Source organism: Coenobita brevimanus, chromosome 13, assembly GCF_032717465.1.
Source record: "Coenobita brevimanus isolate Jiangsu-jjx chromosome 13, ASM3271746v2, whole genome shotgun sequence".
Lineage (NCBI taxonomy): Eukaryota > Metazoa > Arthropoda > Malacostraca > Decapoda > Coenobitidae > Coenobita > Coenobita brevimanus.
Genome location: NC_136966.1, coordinates 44077120 through 44102009, shown reverse-complemented (window position 1 = coordinate 44102009; position 24890 = coordinate 44077120). Strand labels below are relative to the sequence as shown.

At 41.9% G+C, this 24890-nt stretch overlaps 1 protein-coding gene and 1 pseudogene across 1 annotated transcript; both read left to right on the top strand.

Annotated features, from left to right (window-relative positions):
- Window positions 1-1677: 1677 nt before the first annotated feature.
- LOC145416246 (hemocyanin subunit-like) lies at window positions 1678-6880 on the top strand. Its single transcript, XM_080285251.1, has 3 exons — window positions 1678-1777; window positions 4732-6258; window positions 6450-6880. The coding sequence occupies exons 1-3, from the start codon at window positions 1681-1683 to the stop codon at window positions 6878-6880; spliced, it is 2055 nt and encodes a 684-aa protein (XP_080141377.1). The 5' UTR covers window positions 1678-1680.
- Window positions 6881-14037: 7157 nt separating this feature from the next.
- Window positions 14038-19243, top strand: LOC145416238 (hemocyanin subunit-like; annotated as a pseudogene).
- Window positions 19244-24890: the final 5647 nt, after the last annotated feature.

Here is a 24890-nt window from a genome sequence, read left to right as displayed (position 1 = left end):
TCTAATTTCAGACGATTTCATTCAGCTCAGGGGAAGTTCTTATTGTAAAATGGTTAATGAAAGCTAAGTCTAGGCCATCTATTATGAAATATCTCTGTGCTGGAGAACGTTGTCAAATTGGCGAACAAGAATTAAACTTAAAGGACGCTGTCATTAAATGAATAAAAAATTGCTTCCATAACTTCTATACTTTTATACAATAAAACTCTATGTTAATTTGTACAGCGCCAAGGTATTCCTTGGATGTCCTGTTACTTCTAATGTAGCTTGAAAGTTTAGTGCCCCCATTTTCTTTATTTCAAACACCAATGCATTGTTTTCTTGGTTTAAAGTCTATTGCCAGACATGACTCTCTCACAATCTTAGATATTAATTTCTGTATTTTCTGTATTATTGTCCAAAAGATTATATAAATCACATTTGATTTCCCAGTCCTCTGACTGACTTCACCTGAAGATTATTATAGTCATCTTTAGAAATAATGATTAATCATTTGTGTCATCAGTGCATTAGAATATATATATATATATATATATATATATATATATATATATATATATATATATATATATATATATATATATATATATATATATGAAATGTTGTTCGAGTGAGTAAAGAACCACAGTCGTTTTTTTTCTTGGCCTATCAACCATTGGGATCAAAGCCCCTGGTCATTAAGGCCGTATATAAATATGTGTATACATATCACAGTCGAAATGATGAGGATGATAATAGTGATAATACTGATGATGTGCCGAGTCAGTATGAATTTCTTAAGTTCAGATTTTACTGCTCTTCTGGTACTAAAATTCACCCACACCTGATTGTCATCGTTTAGCGTTAGCCAGTGTAGACAAAGTATGGGAAATAAAAGAAGATCCAACATTATCGATAAAGGAAATTAACGCCGGTCCGATTACACCAGAGCATGAGCAGGAACAGCAAGCAATGAAAGTCGAAGGGCGTTCTAGCCACTACACCTCCAAACTATTATCTCAGTCAAAAGAAAAGCCCAAGGAAATGAAAGCGGAAAATGTGGTAGACATGTACCATATATGGACGGTATAGCCACTACACCACCAAACATTAATCTCAAATAAAAGAAAACAACAAGCAGGTTTGGCATGCAAAATAAATCGAAGGCATTCACCGTATAAGATTAGGGCGTCATAACCACTACACGAGCTGGCAATTATCTTCATTGAAACAAACAAACAAAAAAACAAGCTGGAAAGGCAGAAACCAATAGTCGATGTCGTGTTCGAAATCGGGACGACGGAACCAATCTTCCACCAGGACCAGTGTTCATAAATTTTTTGCCCTAAATCTCCGTGTGAGATCGTTTGTTTATAACTTTTCCTTCACTCATACAGCCAACAGACAGTTTTGCAACAATGCAAGAATGAATAACACAAAAAAATACAGTATATCGAAATGATACATGTAATACCATACTGTTAAGGAGATTTGATTTTGTGGCAGTTAATGAAGAGCCTTGTGAAATGGACCCCAGCCACTTATCTCAAGCACCCAACAACACGAACAGGAAAGGCAAGCAAAAAATAGAGATACTGTAGTCGCTTGTAAGAGTACGTTATCAGGGTTGAGAGTCAAAGGTCAGGCTGTGCGTCGGGTATATAAGGCGGACAGAGGTGCTGAGCCGTCACCATCGCCGCCATGAAGGTCCTGGTGTTGTGTGCTCTCCTGGCCACGGCCACTGCATGGCCGAGCTTCGGGCTGGACGACACAGCTGGCTATCAGTCCGATGGAGCTGGTAAGAACAAGGACCATAATTTTATACTCTTTTTTCAGTTTACTTTGGCAAAAGTTTTCGTCCCTTTCCAGATTATTTCACCTACCTCAGTGGCAGATAAAGATTATTACAACTCTACATTCTCTCCAAGGCACCTTCTCCAGACATGCATCATATCCTTGTATTGATGTGTTACTACATCTCAGCATTCAGAATGAAGGGACGCCAACTTCACGCTATGTTAAAGTAAAAATAATAGCGTTTGCTTCAAGGGATCGATACCCCACTCCCTAGTCTGTTTTTTTCCCTCACGTCCACCTTAACAATCCTCTTTTATGCTGCTCATCCAATCTGTGTCACTTGCAGCATCTTCAATCCGCTGACGTCACATGTTTTAAACTTCTAGCTGCTCAGAAATGTAGTTTTAAAATCAGGAGACACTTTTTGAACAATTAATCTCATATAAGATTAATCAGATCATCTGAAGGTAGAACGAATGAGCTATAAAGAACGTAAACACAGTCAAGGGGTTAACGGAACATTAGCAGCATGTAAGACAATGTTAAGGTGTCATATGCAAGATGAATTGTCAGAACATGGTACTACAAGACCTCCTGCGTCACCTAGAATCAGATGCTAAGACTTTTCATAACAAAGAATTTATTATTTCCTAATTTGCTGATCGCTGAGTGTACTTAAGGATTTACTGAGGCTTTTGCTGCCCCGAAGTAACTCGTCAAGTGTCAGCTACAGTGGCATGATTCAGAATATTATTGTTTCTAATGACCGGGACAACTTAAGTACCCAGTAATAGCAAACGCCATGGGATTATATTTTAGCTGAGAGAGTCACAGGAGTCTGAAAAAGATCATACTACCTATAGTGTTTATGTAATACGTTTCAGGTTATAATTATAAAGGAAAAGGATATTCACTGACTACGAACTGAATCTAGCATAAACTGAAAATGACTGCGTGTGTAACTTATACTATACGTGTCCTAAGCACTAAAGCACCAAATATGCTCTTCCCTCAACACACACACACACACACACACACACGCACACACACACACACACACACACACACACACACACACACACACACACACACACACACACACACACACACACACACACACACACACATTCAGACACCTCTATAATATCTTTTCGTTGGGTTATTCTTCCGAGAATATTCAGTACCAGTGCACTGATAACTCATTTCTCAAAATCATAAGTAATATTTTTCTCCGTAACATCTTCCCATTATTGCATATGTACAGTATATTCGGCTTCGATGATTTTTTTTTTTTTTACTGATACTAAAAGGTAAATGTAAAGTCAGAAACCATGGGGCGCCCAGCGGCAGTGCTCATCTAGGTAACATAGGCCTGGAAGCGTGAGACGGGTTATTCACCCAGTATCATGGGATACAAGACCGATGCATCATCCAAATCACCACAATTACCTCCACGAGATGTAACCCAAGTTAGTCATTTTACCTACCAGCCCACAAAAGGAGGATAAACACATGAGACCAATGACACGAGCTGCCCACCAAAGGATTCCAACCTTGGCGCTAACGAGCCGACAGCTTCACATCCACTGATTCTAACTCCTTTCAAGTGGAAGACTTAATGGTAGCTTTCAATAATTCTTCTTTGCTCGAGAACATTCTTGGGCGTAGTTGATTCGCCTAATAGTAGCAAGAATAAGCTGCTAGAGTACAGACTGCCACTATTCTCAAGGAAATGCATGATGAACTCCATCAAAATTTAATGTAAAGTTTTAAAAATTTTTGCTTTCCTCCTATCAGTTAAGGCCTTTTAATAAGAAGCTTGTATAATCTATGAAGCAGTGTTACTCCATTTCCTGTATTTGTATTATTTCATATATAAACCCACAAAACACTTTAAAATACCTAAACAGAAAGAAATGAAGAAAGGAATATTTTGTTTCCCTAAGAACGAAGTGCACCAACTTTAAAGTGAACTAGTGAAGAAATGACATTCACTTATCAAGCGTTAAGAGGAATCAAACAAAAAACCTGAACAAATACAATACTGTCGCCACTAATATCGGTGACAGAGAGAAAGACGTCACGATCCTGAAGGGGTTAGATTTTCCAAGGTGTGGTTCCAACCTGACCATCTGCTCTCTTACATATAGGCTATCCTTATTCTCCCATCAGCAGCGTAAGACCCTGAGGCTGGGCTACTTAGTCCCGACATTTAAGGAGAGCGTGACCAATTGTTCTCCCTCATGAGAACAATAACACCGAACCTTCCCTCCGATGTATGCCCTAATAGGTTATATCTTGTTGGAGCGCCTTAACCCACTGACCACCAGGCGTCTGTTTGGCTATATGGTTACCATCCAACGTAATAAATATTTTCTGGGATACAGGAAACCATTTGGCTTCTCAGTGTAAACCTACCAGAAGGCAGCTCAACATCAAGTGAGATAATAATGGGCGTTCCAGCCTACGAGACGTTTTATATATAGCTACTGTAATTTCCATATCAAGTCCTCAAAGATATGAAGCACCCTTACTCTAGGATTCTTTAGCCCGTGTGAAGATAGGAAAGAACGTTATAATGATAATTGTGATAATATGATTCCCATCCTTTACTCCATAGATCACCAAAAATTGGACTGAATTTGATAATTTACCACAACTTCAGAATCCCTGTAAACTGTGTCGGATGACCTCTGTACTGGGCTGATATTCATTTGTTTGTCATTGGTAATCACACCCTCGGATATGCAACAGAACCAAAGAATTATGAACAGGCTTCAGTACATACACATACCAACAACATTCCATTTTTATAATTCTCGTACCAGAGATTCAAATAGAAGTCATCAGTATGATCAACCCGTGCACAATAGATCATGGTCAGTGACATGCCAGTTATGCTTTCTTCATTATCTTTAACTCGTCATGTAGCTAAGAACGTAATATTTGCAACAGGTGCCTCGCAGGCTCAGATGCAGCATGATGTCAACTACCTGCTATACAAGGTCTACGAGGAGGTTCATGACCCACACTTGAAGGACCTCGAAGATTCCTGGGACCCACTGGGCCCCAGTGCTCATTACGATGATGGTGGAGTCTCCGCCAAACTGCTGATGAAGGAGCTCAATGACGGGCGTCTTTTGGAGCGGAAACATTGGTTCTCCCTCTTCAACGATCGCCAGAGGAAAGAGGCTCTCATGCTCTATGACGCCATTGAATACGCAAGTGACTGGAACACCTTTGTCGGTAATGCTGCTTACTTCCGAAAGCGCATGAACGAGGGACAGTTCGTGTACGCCATGTACGCCGCCGTAATTCACGCTCACATCAGTGAACATCTCGTCCTACCTCCTCTCTATGAGGTGACTCCCCACTTGTTCACCAACAGCGAGGTCATTCAGGAAGCTTACAAGGCCAAGATGACACAGACACCTGCAAGGATTAAGTCCAAATTCACTGGAAGTAAGAAGAACCCTGAACAGCGTGTGGCCTACTTCGGAGAGGACGTTGGCATGAACACTCACCACGTGTTCTGGCACTTGGAGTTCCCCTTCTGGTGGATCGACGAGCGTGAGAACTGGCACCTGGACCGCAAGGGTGAGAACTTCTTCTGGGTTCACCATCAGCTCACTGTCCGCTTCGATGCTGAGCGTCTCTCCAACCATCTACAGCCCGTTGAGGAACTGCACTGGGATGACGTCATTCATGAGGGTTTTGCTCCCCACACCATGTACAAATACGGTGGCTACTTCCCCTCCCGCCCCGACAACATCCACTTCGACGATGTGGACGGTGTGGCCAGAGTTCGTGACATGCTTATGTGGGAGAGTCGCATCCGTGACGCCATTGCCCACGGCTTCATCACTGCTCGAGATGGAAGCAACATCAACATTAGAGACTCCCATGGTATCGAAATTCTTGGTGACGTCATCGAGTCGTCCGCATACAGCCCCAACTCTGAGTACTACGGTGCCCTCCACAACACTGCCCATGTAATGTTGGGTCGCCAGGGAGACCCACATGGGAAATATGATCTTCCTCCCGGCGTCCTGGAACATTTTGAGACGGCCACTCGTGACCCGGCTTTCTTCCGTCTTCACAAGTACATGGATAACATCTTTAAGGAACACAAACACAGCCTTCCGGCTTACACCAAGGAGGATATTGAATTCACCGGTGTTGCTGTTGACAGCATTAGCATTGATGGCGAACTGGAGACCTACTTTGAGGACTTTGAGTACAGTCTCATCAATGCTGTTGATGACACCCCTGAAGTCGCTGACGTTGACATCTCCACCTACATCCCACGTCTGAACCACAAGGACTTCTCCTTCAAAATTGACGTCACCAACAACAATGGCGAGCCAGTTCTCGGCACAGTGCGTATCTTTTGCTGGGCTCGCAGGGATGACAATGGAATCCCCTATGACATCAATGATGGCTTCTGGAATGCGATTGAGCTCGACAAGTACTGGGTGATGCGTAAGTTGGACTCTTTGTATTCTTGCATAAATATTATATTCAACATTAAAAGTGCAATTATGATTAGGGAATCATGATGATTAGGGAATCATGATGAGGTAATGTTATGTATAATAGTCATATTATTTCCCTTTGCCATAAATCTACATATGGATAATTTATCTAATGATTATAATACCCCAACCCCACAGTCCAGCCAGGTACCAACCACCTCGTGCGTTCATCGAAGGACTCTGCAGTGACCGTCCCTGATGTGCCCAGCTTCAAGTCCCTGATGGAAAAGACTGAGTCCGCCCTCTCCGGTGGAGGTGAACTTCACCTCGAGGACTTCGAGAGTGCCCTGGGTCTGCCTAACAGGTTCCTCATCCCTAAGGGTAACGAGGAGGGAATGGAGTTCGTCCTTGCGGTGGTCGTAACTGACGGAAAGGCTGACTCCGCTGTGGATAACCTTCACGAGAACACCCAATTCAACCACTATGGCTACCAAGGAAAGTACCCAGACAACCGCCCCCATGGCTTCCCACTTGATCGCCATGTTGACGACAAGCGAATCCTCGACGAGCTCAGCAACTACGGCTACACCATTGTCAAGGTGTACAACCATGGCGAGCACAACCATTGAGACCAGTACTGACCTTCAGTATTATGCATATAACAATTCAAACATATATGCAGTAGAGTATCTTCATCAATAAACTGTTCAATGAATGGAGTATAGATGTATGAAATCCACTTTCCTTTCATCAAAATGTTCTGTTATGTTTTTTGTGCGCCAGGATGTAAGTCAGATAAATCAGTCAGCAATGGATGTGACCTTTCAGTTTTGGTGAGTATGTTTGCTACCTATGAGTGCTTAATGACAACTGAATTCGTTCCTATCTCGTCGGTACCTTGTTAGCATTAAACCTTTTTAGTTTAAAGAGAATTTTAATAGGTCCTGCTGACTACCATCTTTATACGATCTGAGACAGTAATGATGCAACTATTTGTGCCAAGTGAGGCATATGTGAAATTGTGTGATGAACTGGAAGTACTCTTCAGTGGCAGGGAAAAAGAGGCTGATCATGAAGTAGATAATGTTCAACAAACACTTGGGCTGCCTGATAATAATGAGGAATATTTCTTGATTAATAAAATAATAACAAGAATAATAGGTAGGCGGAATAAATATGTTCAATAAAGGTCTTCTCATTACCCATCTGAGGGGACAATAAAAATGCAATGAAACTACATTGAAAGGACAGAAATAGGTATGAAAATCGGTAAGCAGCTTGAAAATGGATTCTAGAATGCAAAAGGGGATACAATGGTAAATTCTTCAGATGCATTCGTAAGGTGATCAATATCTTCACTCAGAGAAAAACTGGAAGAAGGAAACGACAAAATTGTTAAAAAACACAGAAGGTTCATTCTCACTGACAAAGTAAATGCAGTGAAAATGCAAAGCAAATTGCCAGAAGGAAGTGAACATGGACGGATATGTCTAGAGGCAATAAATCTCTGAAAGGTAAGGAAGAGGATGACAAAAAAAAAAAAAAAAAAAAAAGACGAATCATAAAGCAGTGAGGAAAGAAGTGAGCAGAGTTTGCTTCACCTGTGCGAAGTGAGCATTGCAAGCCAGTGGATGAAGCAGATGGCAGCACAGAACATGGAGGAGGCTGTGGCATCATCTGAACAGTGCAGTACTACCGAGTGAATAAGACGGCCATGTCTTCCTTTTTTTTTTTTTTTTTTTTTTTTTTTTTTGATGGGGTGTGTGGTGGGGAGCCGTTTGTTCTATTCTGGTGAACATCCCTAACCCATTTCAGCTCAGTTGGTGACAATGTGTAGTTTGAGTGAAGAGTCGTTTTGTCAAATAATAAATAATTCATTCATTCCTCATATTTAAAGCACATACAAGTTCATGCAAACACGACTTTAAAGTCATTGGAGTGGCCCACTTCCGTCAGAAAAAAGCAACCGAGTACGAGACCACCTCATGACCTTTCAGTATTATTGAGAGCAGTTCAGCATAGTCTGCTAATCATCTTCCTTAAACAGTTACGTCAGACTACATGCATATGAGACACTACAACACTAATTCGTTTTTTTTTTTTTCCAAATATATAAAGGCAACAATCAATACAGCATCGAGTTCCCGGTGTTGATGAACTCAAGAATTTCCATAATCAACCCAATTTACCTATTGAGTTTATCTCTCTATTGCCAGACACATAATTTCCTTTGCTGATGATGATTACTTCCGATGCCTCAGGCTAATGTCTGACTACCAGCTTTTGCATCATGACTTTTCCTCCAAACTCCTCCAAACCTCACCTTCGTTTTCCCAGCGAGACTCAGCTGAGTCATGAGGCCACTGACAACAGTCCCAATGTTTAACCTCTAACTCTTTCTATAACCATTTCAATGCCAGGGGTGGTTAGTGCGTGTATGTCTGCGCAATGTATCTTGCTTTCTCGTTTATGAACATTCATCTTGTGAAGTCTCTACACTCTCACTGAGGCTATTTTCTATACCTAGTTACAATTTTGCTGGTCACCTCTCCTCGAACTACAATGATTTTCAGATTTTTTTTAACTATCCTACATTTGAAAGAACTAAATTATTGTTCTGCATTCTCTAACATCACTGTTTTGGGAGAGTGTAATGTTCACCATCGTATTTGCATACCCTCCTTCATTTACTGATCCCCTTGGCGACCAAGCCTACATTTTTCCAACCTTGATGAACTAAAGCAGCATATGCAGTAGCCTACTTACATTCTTGACAATCTTGGAGAGAGTTGTAACATATTTAATCTTTTTCTGACATCTGATCCTTCTAGTCCATCGAGCTCTTTCGGTCACTGACTCAACAATCCTTTACCTAACCTTCAACTTGGCCTCTGAACCCTCCTAGGAAGCGATGTCTGTGGAAATATTATGATGCTGCAGAATCGGGGTCCCTCATTCCCCAAAGAAGTCTTTGTCTTATTGTTCTGACAACCTTCAGACTCTCTTATTTACCTTAGAAGATTTGTTTCATTTATCCCTTCACTGCAAGACGTCTTCTGGATGCTGAATTTATTTGGCATTAGCGCCCAGTCCTCTGTGGGTGGGTGCTAGTGTCAAAGTTTTGGTGAGTGAAGGTGTGTGGTACGTAAGAGGACTGCTGGGCTTTAGAGAATGAGCTGTTAAGGGTATGCTTAGAATCGGAGGTAATGAAAATACTTACGAATAACAACCCAATAAAAACGTCACTGAAATCATGATGCTAAACCGAAAGGAATATCGGACTGGCCCTACTCACTGCCAGTCACTCACTTATCGTAATCGACTTATCCAGCCTTGCGTGCAGCCAGCTGCAGCTGCCGGTGGCCTAATTGCTGCCATTAACACTTTCAGTCCGGATGACCGCCGGCCCTGCTACCAGGTGATTTCAAGTAACTGAGAAGAACCTGTAGTAAAGTTCAAGTAATTACAGTATATGAAATCTCTCTCTCTCTCTCTCTCTCTCTCTCTCTCTCTCTCTCTCTCTCTCTCTCTCTCTCTCTCTCACCCCTGTGATTCGAAAAGTTTAATAGTGAATAATACTATCTAGAGGTAGTACGGTATGATTAAATTGATAAATACGACACTGATGTGTGTGTGTGTGTGTGTGTGTGTGTGTGTGTGTGTGTGTGTGTGTGTGTGTGTGTGTGTGTGTGTGTGTGTGTGTGTGTGTGTGTGTGTGTGTGTGTGTGTGTGTGTGTGTGTGTGTGTGTGTGTGTGTGTGTGTGTGTGTCCGCCTGCTTGTTTCACTCCGAGACCCATACGCCATACACTACTCACGTCACGAAGGTTCAGCCACCCGCTTACTCCCTCCTGCATTCCCCACACTCCTACACTCCCCTACATCTCTTCACGTCCCTACACCTTCACATCCCTCTCCCCCCCTACACATGCTTCATTCACTTCATCCGCACCCCGTCTTCAACGTAGATACGTGGGTCCGTCAAAAAGTTCGCGGCCTCATCCAAAGACCATCGCCGAAGAATTATTGTTTCTTTGTCACTCGTCAACATAATCTTCCCTAATTTCAATGCACTTGGTCCACCGACGTTCAAGCAGAGCCATGCCGTCGCCGAAGAAAGCCGCATCATGAGTCTGCAAGTACACTCAACAGCATGGATGACTTCATCACTTCGAAAACGGTGACCATGGTGGTGTGATTTCAGTTTGAGAAACAGGTAGAAGTCAGACGGAGCCAGTTCGGATAAGAAGTATGAGGCAACAGTTCAGACCCACAGTTGCCTGACTCAACCAGTGCCACCTGTGCCGTGTTTGGGAAGAGCAATGTCTTAGAGCAAGAGCACACCCGCTCGCAGATTTCCCCTCCTTAACTCTTTGATTGATTCTTTAAACTGTCGAGTTCGGGTGCATAACAGTCCCCATTAATGATATGAGCCTTTTGCAAGTAGTCAATCATGAAAACTCTCTCATAACCCCAAAACACTGAGACTATCGTCTTCCCAGGAGATTCCATTTACTTGAATTTTTTGAGAGGTGGAGAATCGAAGTGTTTCCGGTGCTTGTATTGATTCTTTGACTCAGGTTCAAAGTAGTGAATCCATCCTGGATCACTAATTTCCGGATGAAATTGGCCGCATCAGCTTTGAAATGGGTCAAAACTGTCCTTGAAGTCTTCAATCTTGTCAGCTTCTACTCTGGTGTCAACCTTCTGGGCACCCATCTTGCAGACTGCATGCTCACACCAAAAATGCTCAAAACAGTGTGCACTGAGCCGACACCGAATACCCATGGTGTCAGCTATCTATTGCACGGGCAAAAGTCTCAAAATCATGCAGTGAATGCCGTCCACTTGATTCTCAGTGGTCGATGATTTTGTGCACCCCAACAGTGACTCAACTAAATTGTTCCCCCTTCCCCACTTGAAATCAGCAACCAGCTTTGTGTGTGTGTGTGTGTGTGTGTGTGTGTGTGTGTGTGTGTGTGTGTGTGTGTGTGTGTGTGTGTGTGTGTGTGTGTGTGTGTGTGTGTGTGTGTGTGTGTGTGTGTGTGTGTGTGTGTGTGTGTGTGTGTGTGTGTGTGTGTGTGTGTGTGTGTGTGTGTGTGTGTGTGTGTGTGTGTGTGTGTGTGTGTGTGTGTGTGTGTGTGTGTGTGTGTGTGTGTGTGTGTGTGTGTGTGTGTGTGTGTGTGTGTGTGTGTGTGTGTGTGTGTGTGTGTGTGTGTGTGTGTGTGTGTGTGTGTGTGTGTGTGTGTGTGTGTGTGTGTGTGTGTGTGTGTGTGTGTGTGTGTGTGTGTGTGTGTGTGTGTGTGTGTGTGTGTGTGTGTGTGTGTGTGTGTGTGTGTGTGTGTGTGTGTGTGTGTGTGTGTGTGTGTGTGTGTGTGTGTGTGTGTGTGTGTGTGTGTGTGTGTGTGTGTGTGTGTGTGTGTGTGTGTGTGTGTGTGTGTGTGTGTGTGTGTGTGTGTGTGTGTGTGTGTGGTTTAATAACAAAGAGAGTCCTCACTAGACGTGCTGACCTTGTCTTTATGGATTTCCTTGGGAGTCATACCCTTTATTTGCAAATACTTGATAAGAGCACAAGCTTCTCCCATTGTCCATTTTGGGATATTGTCCATTTTTGGGTGCTAAACCTACCAAATTTTAAAAAGCCTCATATGCAAACGAACAAAGACAAAGATCTGAGTTCATGTGTATACGCATACGAGACTTTACACTTTACAGTCATACCCAAATGTTTTTGTTACTCCACATATTTCAAGGCGAGACCGACAGCTTTTTGAAGAGGCGTACAAGCACCTGCCTGCCTCAAATTAGCACATCAAGCCACACTTTTCCCCCTGTAAATAATATGTGACAGACTGCTATTTTTTGTCTCTCTTATTGTCTTTACTATGACACGGCTGTTTTTCTGTATATTTATCTCATTATCGATCTTTTGTGATTGCCTGATGACTGCTACTTTCACTGTATCTATGTTGTTGCTGTTGTTGTTATCTCAGGCTTCTTCAATACGTGAACACGGTGAACTGTAGGCATAAGGAGCTCTCTCCTTATTTCTTTTCCTCACTGATTTGATGACGCATTCTTTGTTCTTGCTAATTTCATACGATTTCATTCATCTCAGGGGAGATTCTTAAAGTGAAATGGTTGAAAGCTAAGTCGAGGCCATCTTTTTAAAAAAATCTCTGTGCTGGACAATGTTGTCAAATTTGCCAACAATAATTAAATTTAAAAGAAGACGCTGTCTCATTAAATGAATAAAAAAAATTGCTTCCATAACTTCTGTACTTCTATACAAATTACATGCTAATTTGTACAGCGCCAAGTTATTACTTGGATGTCCTATTACTTCTACTGTAACTAGAAAATTTAGTGCCCAATTTTCTTTCTTTCAAACACCAGTGCATTGTTTTCTTGGTTTAATGTCTATTGCCAGACATGACTGTCTCACACTCTTAGATATTAAATTCTGTATTATCTGTATTATTGCCCTAAAGATTATATAAATCACATTTGATTTCCCAGTCCTCTGACTGACTTCACCTGAAGATTATTATAGTCATCTTTTGAAATAATTATTAATCATTTCTGTCATCAGTGCAGTACAATATATATATATATATATATATATATATATATATATATATATATATATATATATATATATATACAGTATATGTGTGTGTGTGTGTGTGTGTGTGTGTGTGTGAAATGTTGTTCGAGTGAGTAAAGAACCACAGTCGTTTTTTTTTTTCTTGGCCTATCAACCATTGGGATCAAAGCCCCTGGTCATTAAGGCCGTATATAAATATGTATATACATATCACAGTCGAAATGATGAGGATGATAATAATGATAATACTGATGATGTGCCGAGTCACTCAGTATGAATTTCTTAAGTTCAGATTTTACTGCCATTCTGGTACTAAAATTCACCCACACCTGATTGTCATCTTTTTGCGTTAGCAAGTGTAGACAAAGTATGGGAAGAAAAAGAAGATCCAACATTATCGACAAAGGAAATTCACACCGGTCCGATTACACCAGAGCATGAGCAGGAACAGCAAGCAAAGAAAGTCGAAGGGCGTTCTAGCCACTACACCTCCAAACTATTATCTCAGTCAAAAGAAAAGCCCAAGAAATAAAAGCAGAAAATGTGGTAGGCATGCACCATAAAACATAGGGACGGTATAGCGAATACACCACCAAACATTAATCTCAAATAAAAGAAAACAACAAGCATGTTAGGCAAGCAAAATACATCGAAGGCATTCACCGTATAAGATTAGGGCGTCATAACCACTACACGAGCTGGCAATTATCTTCATTGAAACAAACAAACAAAAAAACAGGCTGGAAAGGCAGAACGCAATAGTTGATGTGTTTGAAATCGGGACGACGGAACCAATCCTCCACCAGGACCAGTGTTCATATATTTTTCGCCCTAAATCTCCGTGTGAGATCGTTTGTTTATAACTTTTCCTTCACTCATACAGCCAACAGACACTTTTACTACAATGCAAGAATGAATAACACATACAATACGATATATCCAAATGATACATGTAATACCATACTGTTATGGAGATTTGATTTTGTGGCAGTTAATGAAGAACCTTGAGAAACGGACCCAAGCCACTTATCTCAAGCACCCAACAACACGAACAGGAAAGGCAAGCAAAAAATAGATACTGTAGTCGCTTGTAATACTGCGTTATCAGGGATGAGAGTCAAAAGTCAGGCTGTGCGTCGGGTATATAAGGTGGACATAGGAGCTGAGCCGTCACCATCGCCGCCATGAAGGTCCTGGTGTTATGTGTTCTCCTGGCCACAGCCACTGCATGGCCGAGCATCGGGCTGGAGGACACAGCTGGCTATCAGTCCGATGGAGCTGGTAAGAACAAGGACCATAATTTATACTATGTTTTCACTTTAATTTGGCAAAAGTTTTCGTCCCTTGCCAGATTATTTTCCCTACCTCAGTGGCAGAAAAAGATCATTACAACTCTACATTCTGTGCAAGGCACCTTCTCCAGACATGCATCATATCCTTGTATTGATGTGTTACTACATCTCAGCATTCAGAATGAAAGGACGCCAATTTCACGCTTATGTTAAAGTAAAAACAATAGCGTTTGCTTCAAGGGATCGATACCCCACTCCCTAGTCTGTTTTTTTCCCTCACGTCCACCTTAACAGTCCTCTTTTATGCTGCTCATTCAATCTGTGTCACTTGCAGCATCTTCAATCCGCTGACGTCACATGTTTTAAACTTCTAGCTGCTCAGAAATGTAGTTTTAAAATCAGGAGACACTTTTTGAACAATTAATCTCACATAAGATTAATCAAATCATCTGAAGGAAGAACGAATGAGCTATAATGAACGTCAGCGCAGTCAACGGGTTAACGGAACATTAGCAGCATGTAAGACAATGTTAAGGTGTCATATGCAATATGAATTGCCAAGAACATGGTACTACAAGACCTCCAGCATCACCTAGAATCAGATGCTAAGACTTTTCATAACAAAGAATTTATTATTTCCAAATTTGCTAATCCCCGAGTGTACTTAAGATTTTACTGAGGCTTTTGCTGCCCCGAAGTAACTCGTCAAGTGTCAGCTAAAGTGGCATGATTCAGAATTTTATTGTTTCTAATGGTCGGGACAATTTAAGCACTCAGTAATAGCAAACGCCATGGGATTATATTTTAGCTGAGAGAGTCACAGGAGCCTGAAAAAGATCATCCTACCTATACAGTAGTGTTAATGTAATACGTTTCAGGTTATAATTTTTAAGGAAAATGATATTCACTGACCATGAACTGAATCTAGCATTAACTGAAAATGACTGCGTGTGTAACTTATACTATACGTGTCCTTAGCACTAAAGCACCAAATATGCTCTTCCCTCAACACACACACACACACACACACACACACACACACACACACACACACACACACACACACACACACACACACACACACACACACACACACACACACACACACACACATTCAGACACATCTATAATATCTTTTCGGTGGGTTATTCTTCCGAGAATATTCAGTACCAGTGGACTGATAATTCATTTCTCAAAATCAAAAGTAATATTTTTCTCCGTAACATCTTCCCATTATTGCATATGTACAGTATATTCGGCTTCGATGATAATTTATTTTTTTAAATGAAACTAAAAGGTAAATGTAAAGCCAGAAACCATGGGGCGCCCAGCGGCAGTGCTCATCTAGGTAACATAGGCCTCGAAGTGTGAGACGGGTTATTCACCCAATATCATGGGATACAAGACCGATGCATCATCCAAATCACCACAAATACCTCCACGAGATGTAACCCAAGTTAGTCATTTTACCTACCAGCCCACAAAAGGAGGATAAACACATGAGTCCAATGACACGAGCTGCCCACCAAAGGATTCCAACCTTGGCGCTAACGAGCCGACAGCTTCACATCCACTGATGCTAACTCCTTTCAAGTGGAAGACTTAATAGTAGCTTTCAATAATTCTTCTTTGTTCGAGAACATTCGTGGGCGTAGTAGATTGGCTTAATAGTAGCAAGGATAAGCTTGTAGAGTACAGATTGCCACTATTCTCAAGGACATCCATGATGGACTCCATCAAAAATTAATGTCAGGTTTTAAAAATCTTTGCTTTCCTCCTATCAGTTAAGGCCTCTTAATAAGAAGCTTGTATAATCTACGAAGTAGTGTTGCCCCATTTCCTGTATTTATATTATTTCATATATAAACCCATAAAACACTTTAAAATACCTAAATGGATAGAAATGAACAAAGGAATATTTGGTTTGATTGCCTAAGAACGAAGTGCACCAACTTTAAAGGAAATTGGTGAAGAAATGACATTCACTTTGCAAGCGTAAAGAGGAATGAAAAAAAAAAAAACTGAACAAATACAATACTGTCGCCACTAATATCGGTGACAGAAAGAAAGACGTCACCATCCTGAAGGGGTTAGATTTACCAAGGTGTGGTTCCAACCTGACCATCTGCTCTCTAACATATAGGCTATCCTTATTCTCCCATCAGCAGCGTAAGACCCTGAGGCTGGGCTACTTAGTCCCGACATTTAAGGCGAGCGTGACCAATTGTTCTCCCTCATGAGAACAATAACACCGAACCTTCCCTCAAATGTATGCCCTAATAGGTTATATCTTGTTGGACCGCCTCAACCCACTGACCATCAGGCGTCTGTTTGGCTATATGGTTACCATCCAACGTAATAAATATTTTCTGGGATACAGGAAACCATTTGGTTCTCAGTGTAAAACTACCCGAAGGCAGCTCTACTTCAAGTGAGAAAATAGTGGGCGTTCCAACCTAAAAGATAATTTATAAATAGCTACTGTAATTTCCATATCAAGTCCTCAAAGAAATGAAGCACCCTTACTCTAGGATTCCTTAGCCCGTGCGAAAATGGGAAAGAACGTTATAATGATAATTGTGATAATATGATTCCCATCCTTTACGCCATAGAACACCAAAAGTTGGACCGTTTATGATAATTTATCACAACTTCAGAATCCCTGTAGACAGTGTCGGATAACCTCTGTACTGGGCTGATATTCATTTGTTTGTCATTGGTAATCACACCCTCGGATATACAGCTGAACCAAAGAATTATTAACAGGCTTCAGTACATACACATTCCAACAACATTCCATTTTTATAATTCTCGTACCAGAGATTCAAATAGAAGTCATCAGTATGATCAACCCGTGCACAGTAGATCATGGTCAGTGACATGCCAGTTATCCTTTCTTCATTGTCTTTAACTCGTCATGTAGCTAAGAACGTAATATTTGCAACAGGTGCCTCGCAGGCTCAGATGCAGCATGATGTCAACTACCTGCTATACAAGGTCTACGAGGAGGTTCATGACCCACACCTGAAGGACCTCGAGGATTCCTGGGACCCACTGGGCCCCAGTGCTCATTACGATGACGGTGGAGTCTCCGCCAAACTGCTGATGAAGGAGCTCAATGACGGGCGTCTTTTGGAACGGAAGCATTGGTTCTCCCTCTTCAACGATCGCCAGAGGAAAGAGGCTCTCATGCTCTATGACGCCATTGAATATGCAAGTGACTGGAACACCTTTGTCGGTAATGCTGCTTACTTCCGTAAGCGCATGAACGAGGGACAGTTCGTGTACGCCATGTACGCTGCCGTCATTCACGCTCACATCAGTGAACATCTCGTCCTACCTCCTCTCTATGAGGTGACTCCCCACTTGTTCACCAACAGCGAGGTCATTCAGGAAGCTTACAAGGCCAAGATGACACAGACACCTGCAAGGATTAAGTCCAAATTCACTGGAAGTAAGAAGAACCCCGAACAGCGTGTGGCCTACTTCGGAGAGGACATTGGCATGAACACTCACCACGTGTTCTGGCACTTGGAGTTCCCCTTCTGGTGGATCGACGAACGTGAGAACTGGCACCTGGACCGCAAGGGTGAGAACTTCTTCTGGGTTCACCATCAGCTCACTGTCCGCTTCGATGCTGAGCGTCTCTCCAACCATCTACAGCCCGTTGAGGAACTGCACTGGGATGACGTCATTCATGAGGGTTTTGCTCCCCACACCATGTACAAATACGGTGGCTACTTCCCTCCCGCCCCGACAACATCCACTTCGACGATGTGGACGGTGTGGCCAGAGTTCGTGACATGCTTATGTGGGAGAGTCGCATCCGTGACGCCATTGCCCACGGCTTCATTACTGCTCGAGATGGAAGCAACATCAACATCAGGGACTCCCATGGTATCGAAATTCTTGGTGACGTCATCGAGTCGTCCACGTACAGCCCCAACTCTGAGTACTACGGTGCCCTCCACAACACTGCCCACGTAATGTTGGGTCGCCAGGGAGACCCACATGGGAAATATGATCTTCCTCCCGGTGTCCTGGAACACTTCGAGACGGCCACTCGTGACCCAGCTTTCTTCCGTCTTCACAAGTACATGGATAACATCTTTAAGGAACACAAACACAGCCTTCCGGCTTACACCAAGGAGGATATTGAATTCACCGGAGTTGCCGTTGACAGCATTAGCATTGATGGCGAACTGGAGACCTACTTTGAGGACTTTGAGTACAGTCTCATCAATGCTGTTGATGACACCCCTGAAGTCGCTGACGTTGACATCTCCACCTACATCCCACGTCTGAACCACAAGGACTTCTCCTTCAAAATTGACGTCACTAACAACAACGGCGAGCCAGTTCTCGGCACAGTGCGTATCTTTTGCTGGGTTCGCAGGGATGACAATGGAATCCTCTATGGCATCAATGATGGCTTCTGGAATGCGATTGAGCTCGACAAGTACTGGGTGATGCGTAAGTTGGACTCAGTGTATTCTTGCATAAAAATTATGTTCAACATTAAAAGTGCAATTATGATTGGGGAATCATGATCATTAGGGAATCTTGATGAGGTAATGTTATGTATTATAGTCATATTATTTCCCTTTGCCATAAATCTACATATGGATAATTTATCTAATGATTATAATACCCCGACCCCACAGTCCAGCCAGGTACCAACCACCTCGTTCGTTCATCGAAGGACTCTGCAGTGACCGTCCCTGATGTGCCCAGCTTCAAGTCCCTGATGGAAAAGACTGAGTCCGCCCTCTCCGGTGGAGGTGAACTTCACCTCGAGGAGTTCGAGAGTGCCCTGGGTCTACCTAACAGGTTCCTCATCCCTAAGGGTAACGAGGAGGGAATGGAGTTCGTCCTTGCGGTGGTCATAACTGATGGAAAGGCAGACTCCGCTGTGGAAAACCTTCACGAGAACACGCAGTTCAACCACTATGGCTACCAAGGAAAGTACCCAGACAACCGCCCCCATGGTTTCCCACTTGATCGCCATGTTGACGACAAGCGAATCCTCGACGAGCTCAGTAACTACGGCTACACCATTGTCAAGGTGTACAACCGTGGCGAGGAACACCATTGAGACCAGTACTGACCTTCAGTTTTATGCATATAACAATTCAAACATATATGCAGTAGAGTATCTTCATCAATAAACTGTACAATGAATTTTTTATATATGTATTAAATCCACTTTCCTTTCATAATAATGTTCTTTTATGTTTTTTATGCGCCAGGATGTAAGTCAGATAAATCAGTCAGCAATGGATGTGACCTTTCAGTTTTGGTGAGTATGTTTGCTACCTATGAGTGCTTAATGACAACTGAATTCGTTCCTATCTCGTCGGTAGCTTGTTAGCACGAAACCTTTTAGTTTAAAGAAAATTGTAGTAGGTCCTGCTGGCTACCATCTTTATTCGTTCTGAGACAGTAATGATGCAACTATTTGTACCAAGTGAGGCATATGTGAAATTGTGTGATGAACTGGAAGTACTCTTCAGTGGCAGAGAAAAAGAGGCTGATCATGAAGTAAATATGATGTTCAACAAACACTTGGGCTGCCTGATAATACTGATGAGTATTTCTTGATTAATAAAATAATAACAAGAATAATAGGTAGGCGGAATAAATATGTTCAATAAAGGTCTTCTCATTACCCATCTGAGGGACAATAAAAATGCAATGAAACTACATTGAAAGGACAGTAATAGGTATGAAAATCGGTAAGCAGCTTGAAACTGGATTCTAGAATGCAAAAGAGGATACAATGGTAAATTCTTCAGATGCATTCGTAAGGTGATCAATATCTTCACTCAGAGAAAAACTGGAAGAAGGAAACGACAAAATTGTTAAAAAACACAGAAGGTTCATCATCACTGACAAAGTAAATGCAGTGAAAATGCAAAGCAAATTGCCAGAAGGAAGTGAACATGGACGGATATGTCTAGAGGCAATAAATCTCTGAAAGGTAAGGAAGAGGATGACAAAAAAAAAAAAAAAAAAAAAGACCAATCATAAAGCAGTGAGGAAAGAAGTGAGCAGAGTTTGCTTCACCTGTGCGAAGTGAGCATTGCAAGCCAGTGGATGAAGCAGATGGCAGCACAGAACATGGAGGAGGCTGTGGCATCATCTGAACAGTGCAGTACTACCGAGTGAATAAGACGGCCATGTCTTCCATTTTTTTTTTTTTTTTTTTTTTTTTTTTTTGATGGGGTGTGTGGTGGGGAGCCGTTTGTTCTATTCTGGTGAACATCCCTAACCCATTTCAGCTCAGTTGGTGACAATGTGTAGTTTGAGTGAAGAGTCGTTTTGTCAAATAATAAATAATTCATTCATTCCTCATATTTAAAGCACATACAAGTTCATGCAAACACGACTTTAAAGTCATTGGAGTGGCCCACTTCCGTCAGAAAAAAGCAACCGAGTACGAGACCACCTCATGACCTTTCAGTATTATTGAGAGCAGTTCAGCATAGTCTGCTAATCATCTTCCTTAAACAGTTACGTCAGAGTACATGCATATGAGACACTACAACACTAATTCTTTTTTTCTTTTTTTTTTTTTTTCAAATATATAAAGGCAACAATCAGTACAGCATCGAGTTCCCGGTGTTGATGAACACAAGAATTTCCATAATCAACCCAATTTACCTATTGAGTTTATCTGTCTATTACCAGACACATAATTTCCTTTGCTGATGATGATTACTTCCGATGCCTCGGGCTAATGTCTAACTTCCAGCTTTTGCATCATTCATGACTTCCTCCAAACTCCTCCAAACCTCACCTTCGTTTTCCCAGCGAGACTCAGCTGATTTATGAGGCCACTGACAACAGTCCCAAGTGTTTAACCTCTAACTCTTTCTATAACCATTTCAATGCCAGGGGTGGTTAGTGCGTGTATGTCTGCGCTATGTATCTTGCTTTCTCGTTTATGAACATTCATCTTGTGAAGTCTCTACACTCTCACTGAGGCTATTTTCTATACCTAGTTACAATTTTGCTGGTCACCTCTCCTCGAACTACAATGATTTTCAGATTTTTTTTTAACTATCCTACATTTGAAAGAACTAAATTATTGTTCTGCATTCTCTAACATCACTGTTTTGGGAGAGTGTAATGTTCACCATCGTATTTGCATACCCTCCTTCATTTACTGATCCCCTTGGCGACCAAGCCTACATTTTTCCAACCTTGATGAACTAAAGCAGCATATGCAGTAGCCTACTTACATTCTTGACAATCTTGGAGAGAGTTGTAACATATTTAAGCTTTTTCTGACATCTGATCCTTCTAGTCCATCGAGCTCTTTCGGTCACTGACTCAACAATCCTTTACCTAACCTTCAACTTGGCCTCTGAACCCTCCTAGGAAGCGATGTCTGTGGAAATATTATGATGCTGCAGAATCGGGGTCCCTCATTCCCCAAAGAAGTCTTTGTCTTATTGTTCTGACAACCTTCAGACTCTCTTATTTACCTTAGAAGATTTGTTTCATTTATCCCTTCACTGCAAGACGTCTTCTGGATGCTGAATTTATTTGGCATTAGCGCCCAGTCCTCTGTGGGTGGGTGCTAGTGTCAAAGATTTGGTGAGTGAAGGTGTGTGGTACGTAAGAGGACTGCTGGGCTTTAGAGAATGAGCTGTTAAGGGTATGCTTAGAATCGGAGGTAATGAAAATACTTACGAATAACAACCCAATAAAAACGTCACTGAAATCATGATGCTAAACCGAAAGGAATATCGGACTGGCTCTACTCACTGCCAGTCACTCACTTATCGTAATCGACTTATCCAGCCTTGCGTGCAGCCAGCTGCAGCTGCCGGTGGCCTAATTGCTGCCATTAACACTTTCAGTCCGTATGACCGCCGGCCCTGCTACCAGGTGATTTCAAGTAACTGAGAAGAACCTGTAGTAAAGTTCAAGTAATTACAGTATATGAAATCTCTCTCTCTCTCTCTCTCTCTCTCTCTCTCTCTCTCTCTCTCTCTCTCTCTCTCTCTCTCTCTCTCTCTCTCTCTCTCTCTCTCTCTCTCTCTCTCTCTCTCTCACCCCTGTGATTCGAAAAGTTTAATAGTGAATAATACTATCTAGAGGTAGTACGGTATGATTAAATTGATAAATACGACACTGATGTGTGTGTGTGTGTGTGTGTGTGTGTGTGTGTGTGTGTGTGTGTGTGTGTGCGTGTGTGTGTGTGTGTGTGTGCGTGAGTGTGTGTGTGTGTGTGTGTGTGTGTGTGTGTGTGTGTGTGTGTGTGTGTGTGTGTGTGTGTGTGTGTGTGTCCGCCTGGTTGTTTCACTCCGAGACCCATACGCCATACACTACTCACGTCACGAAGGTTCAGCCACCCGCTTACTCCCTCCTGCATTCCCCACACTCCTACACTCCCCTACATCTCTTCACGTCCCTACACCTTCACATCCCTCTCACCCCCTACACATGCTTCATTCACTTCATCCGCACCCCGTCTTCAACGTAGATACGTGGGTCCGTCAAAAAGTTCGCGGCCTCATCCAAAGACCATCGCCGAAGAATTATTGTTTCTTTGTCACTCGTCAACATAATCTTCCCTAATTTCAATGCACTTGGTCCACCGACGTTCAAGCAGAGCCATGCCGTCGCCGAAGAAAGCCGCATCATGAGTCTGCAAGTACACTCAACAGCATGGATGACTTCATCACTTCGAAAACGGTGACCATGGTGGTGTGATTTCAGTTTGAGAAACAGGTAGAAGTCAGACGGAGCCAGTTCGGATAAGAAGTATGAGGCAACAGTTCAGACCCACAGTTGCCTGACTCAACCAGTGCCACCTGTGCCGTGTTTGGGAAGAGCAATGTCTTAGAGCAAGAGCACACCCGCTCGCAGATTTCCCCTCCTTAACTCTTTGATTGATTCTTTAAACTGTCGAGTTCGGGTGCATAACAGTCCCCATTAATGATATGAGCCTTTTGCAAGTAGTCAATCCTGAAAACTCTCTCATAACCCCAAAACACTGAGACTATCGTCTTCCCAGGAGATTCCATTTACTTGAATTTTTTGAGAGGTGGAGAATCGAAGTGTTTCCGGTGCTTGTATTGATTCTTTGACTCAGGTTCAAAGTAGTGAATCCATCCTGGATCACTAATTTCCGGATGAAATTGGCCGCATCAGCTTTGAAATGGGTCAAAACTGTCCTTGAAGTCTTCAATCTTGTCAGCTTCTACTCTGGTGTCAACCTTCTGGGCACCCATCTTGCAGACTGCATGCTCACACCAAAAATGCTCAAAACAGTGTGCACTGAGCCGACACCGAATACCCATGGTGTCAGCTATCTATTGCACAGGCAAAAGTCTCAAAATCATGCAGTGAATGCCGTCCACTTGATTCTCAGTGGTCGATGATTTTGTGCACCCCAACAGTGACTCAACTAAATTGTTCCCCCTTCCCCACTTGAAATCAGCAACCAGCTTTGTGTGTGTGTGTGTGTGTGTGTGTGTGTGTGTGTGTGTGTGTGTGTGTGTGTGTGTGTGTGTGGTTTAATAACAAAGAGAGTCCTCACTAGACGTGCTGACCTTGTCTTTATGGATTTCCTTGGGAGTCATACCCTTTATTTGCAAATACTTGATAAGAGCACAAGCTTCTCCCATTGTCCATTTTGGGATATTGTCCATTTTTGGGTGCTAAACCTACCAAATTTTAAAAAGCCTCATATGCAAACGAACAAAGACAAAGATCTGAGTTCATGTGTATACGCATACGAGACTTTACACTTTACAGTCATACCCAAATGTTTTTGTTACTCCACATATTTCAAGGCGAGACCGACAGCTTTTTGAAGAGGCGTACAAGCACCTGCCTGCCTCAAATTAGCACATCAAGCCACACTTTTCCCCCTGTAAATAATATGTGACAGACTGCTATTTTTTGTCTCTCTTATTGTCTTTACTATGACACGGCTGTTTTTCTGTATATTTATCTCATTATCGATCTTTTGTGATTGCCTGATGACTGCTACTTTCACTGTATCTATTTTGTTGCTGTTGTTGTTATCTCAGGCTTCTTCAATACGTGAACACGGTGAACTGTAGGCATAAGGAGCTCTCTCCTTATTTCTTTTCCTCACTGATTTGATGACGCATTCTTTGTTCTTGCTAATTTCATACGATTTCATTCATCTCAGGGGAGATTCTTATAGTGAAATGGTTAATGAAAGCTAAGTCGAGGCCATCTTTTTAAAAAAATCTCTGTGCTGGACAATGTTGTCAAATTTGCCAACAATAATTAAATTTAAAAGAAGACGCTGTCTCATTAAATGAATAAAAAAAATTGCTTCCATAACTTCTGTACTTCTATACAAATTACATGCTAATTTGTACAGCGCCAAGTTATTACTTGGATGTTTTTTTCCTTCTACTGTAACTAGAAAATTTAGTGCCCAATTTTCTTTCTTTCAAACACCAGTGCATTGTTTTCTTGGTTTAATGTCTATTGCCAGACATGACTGTCTCACACTCTTAGATATTAAATTCTGTATTTTCTGTATTATTGCCCTAAAGATTATATAAATCACATTTGATTTCCCAGTCCTCTGACTGACTCCACCTGAAGATTATTATAGTCCTCTTTTGAAATAATGATTAATCATTTCTGTCATCAGTGCAGTACAATATATATATATATATATATATATATATATATATATATATATATATATATATATATATATATATATATATATATATATATAT

Excerpts from the sequence above, each read along its gene's own strand:
- LOC145416246 (XM_080285251.1), top strand. The coding sequence starts at position 1,681 with ATGAAGGTCCTGGTGTTGTGTGCTCTCCTGGCCACGGCCACTGCATGG. Across the intron at positions 1,778-4,731 it reads CTATCAGTCCGATGGAGCTG|GTGCCTCGCAGGCTCAGATG; the intron begins GTAAGAACAAGG and ends TATTTGCAACAG. Across the intron at positions 6,259-6,449 it reads CGACAAGTACTGGGTGATGC|TCCAGCCAGGTACCAACCAC; the intron begins GTAAGTTGGACT and ends CCAACCCCACAG.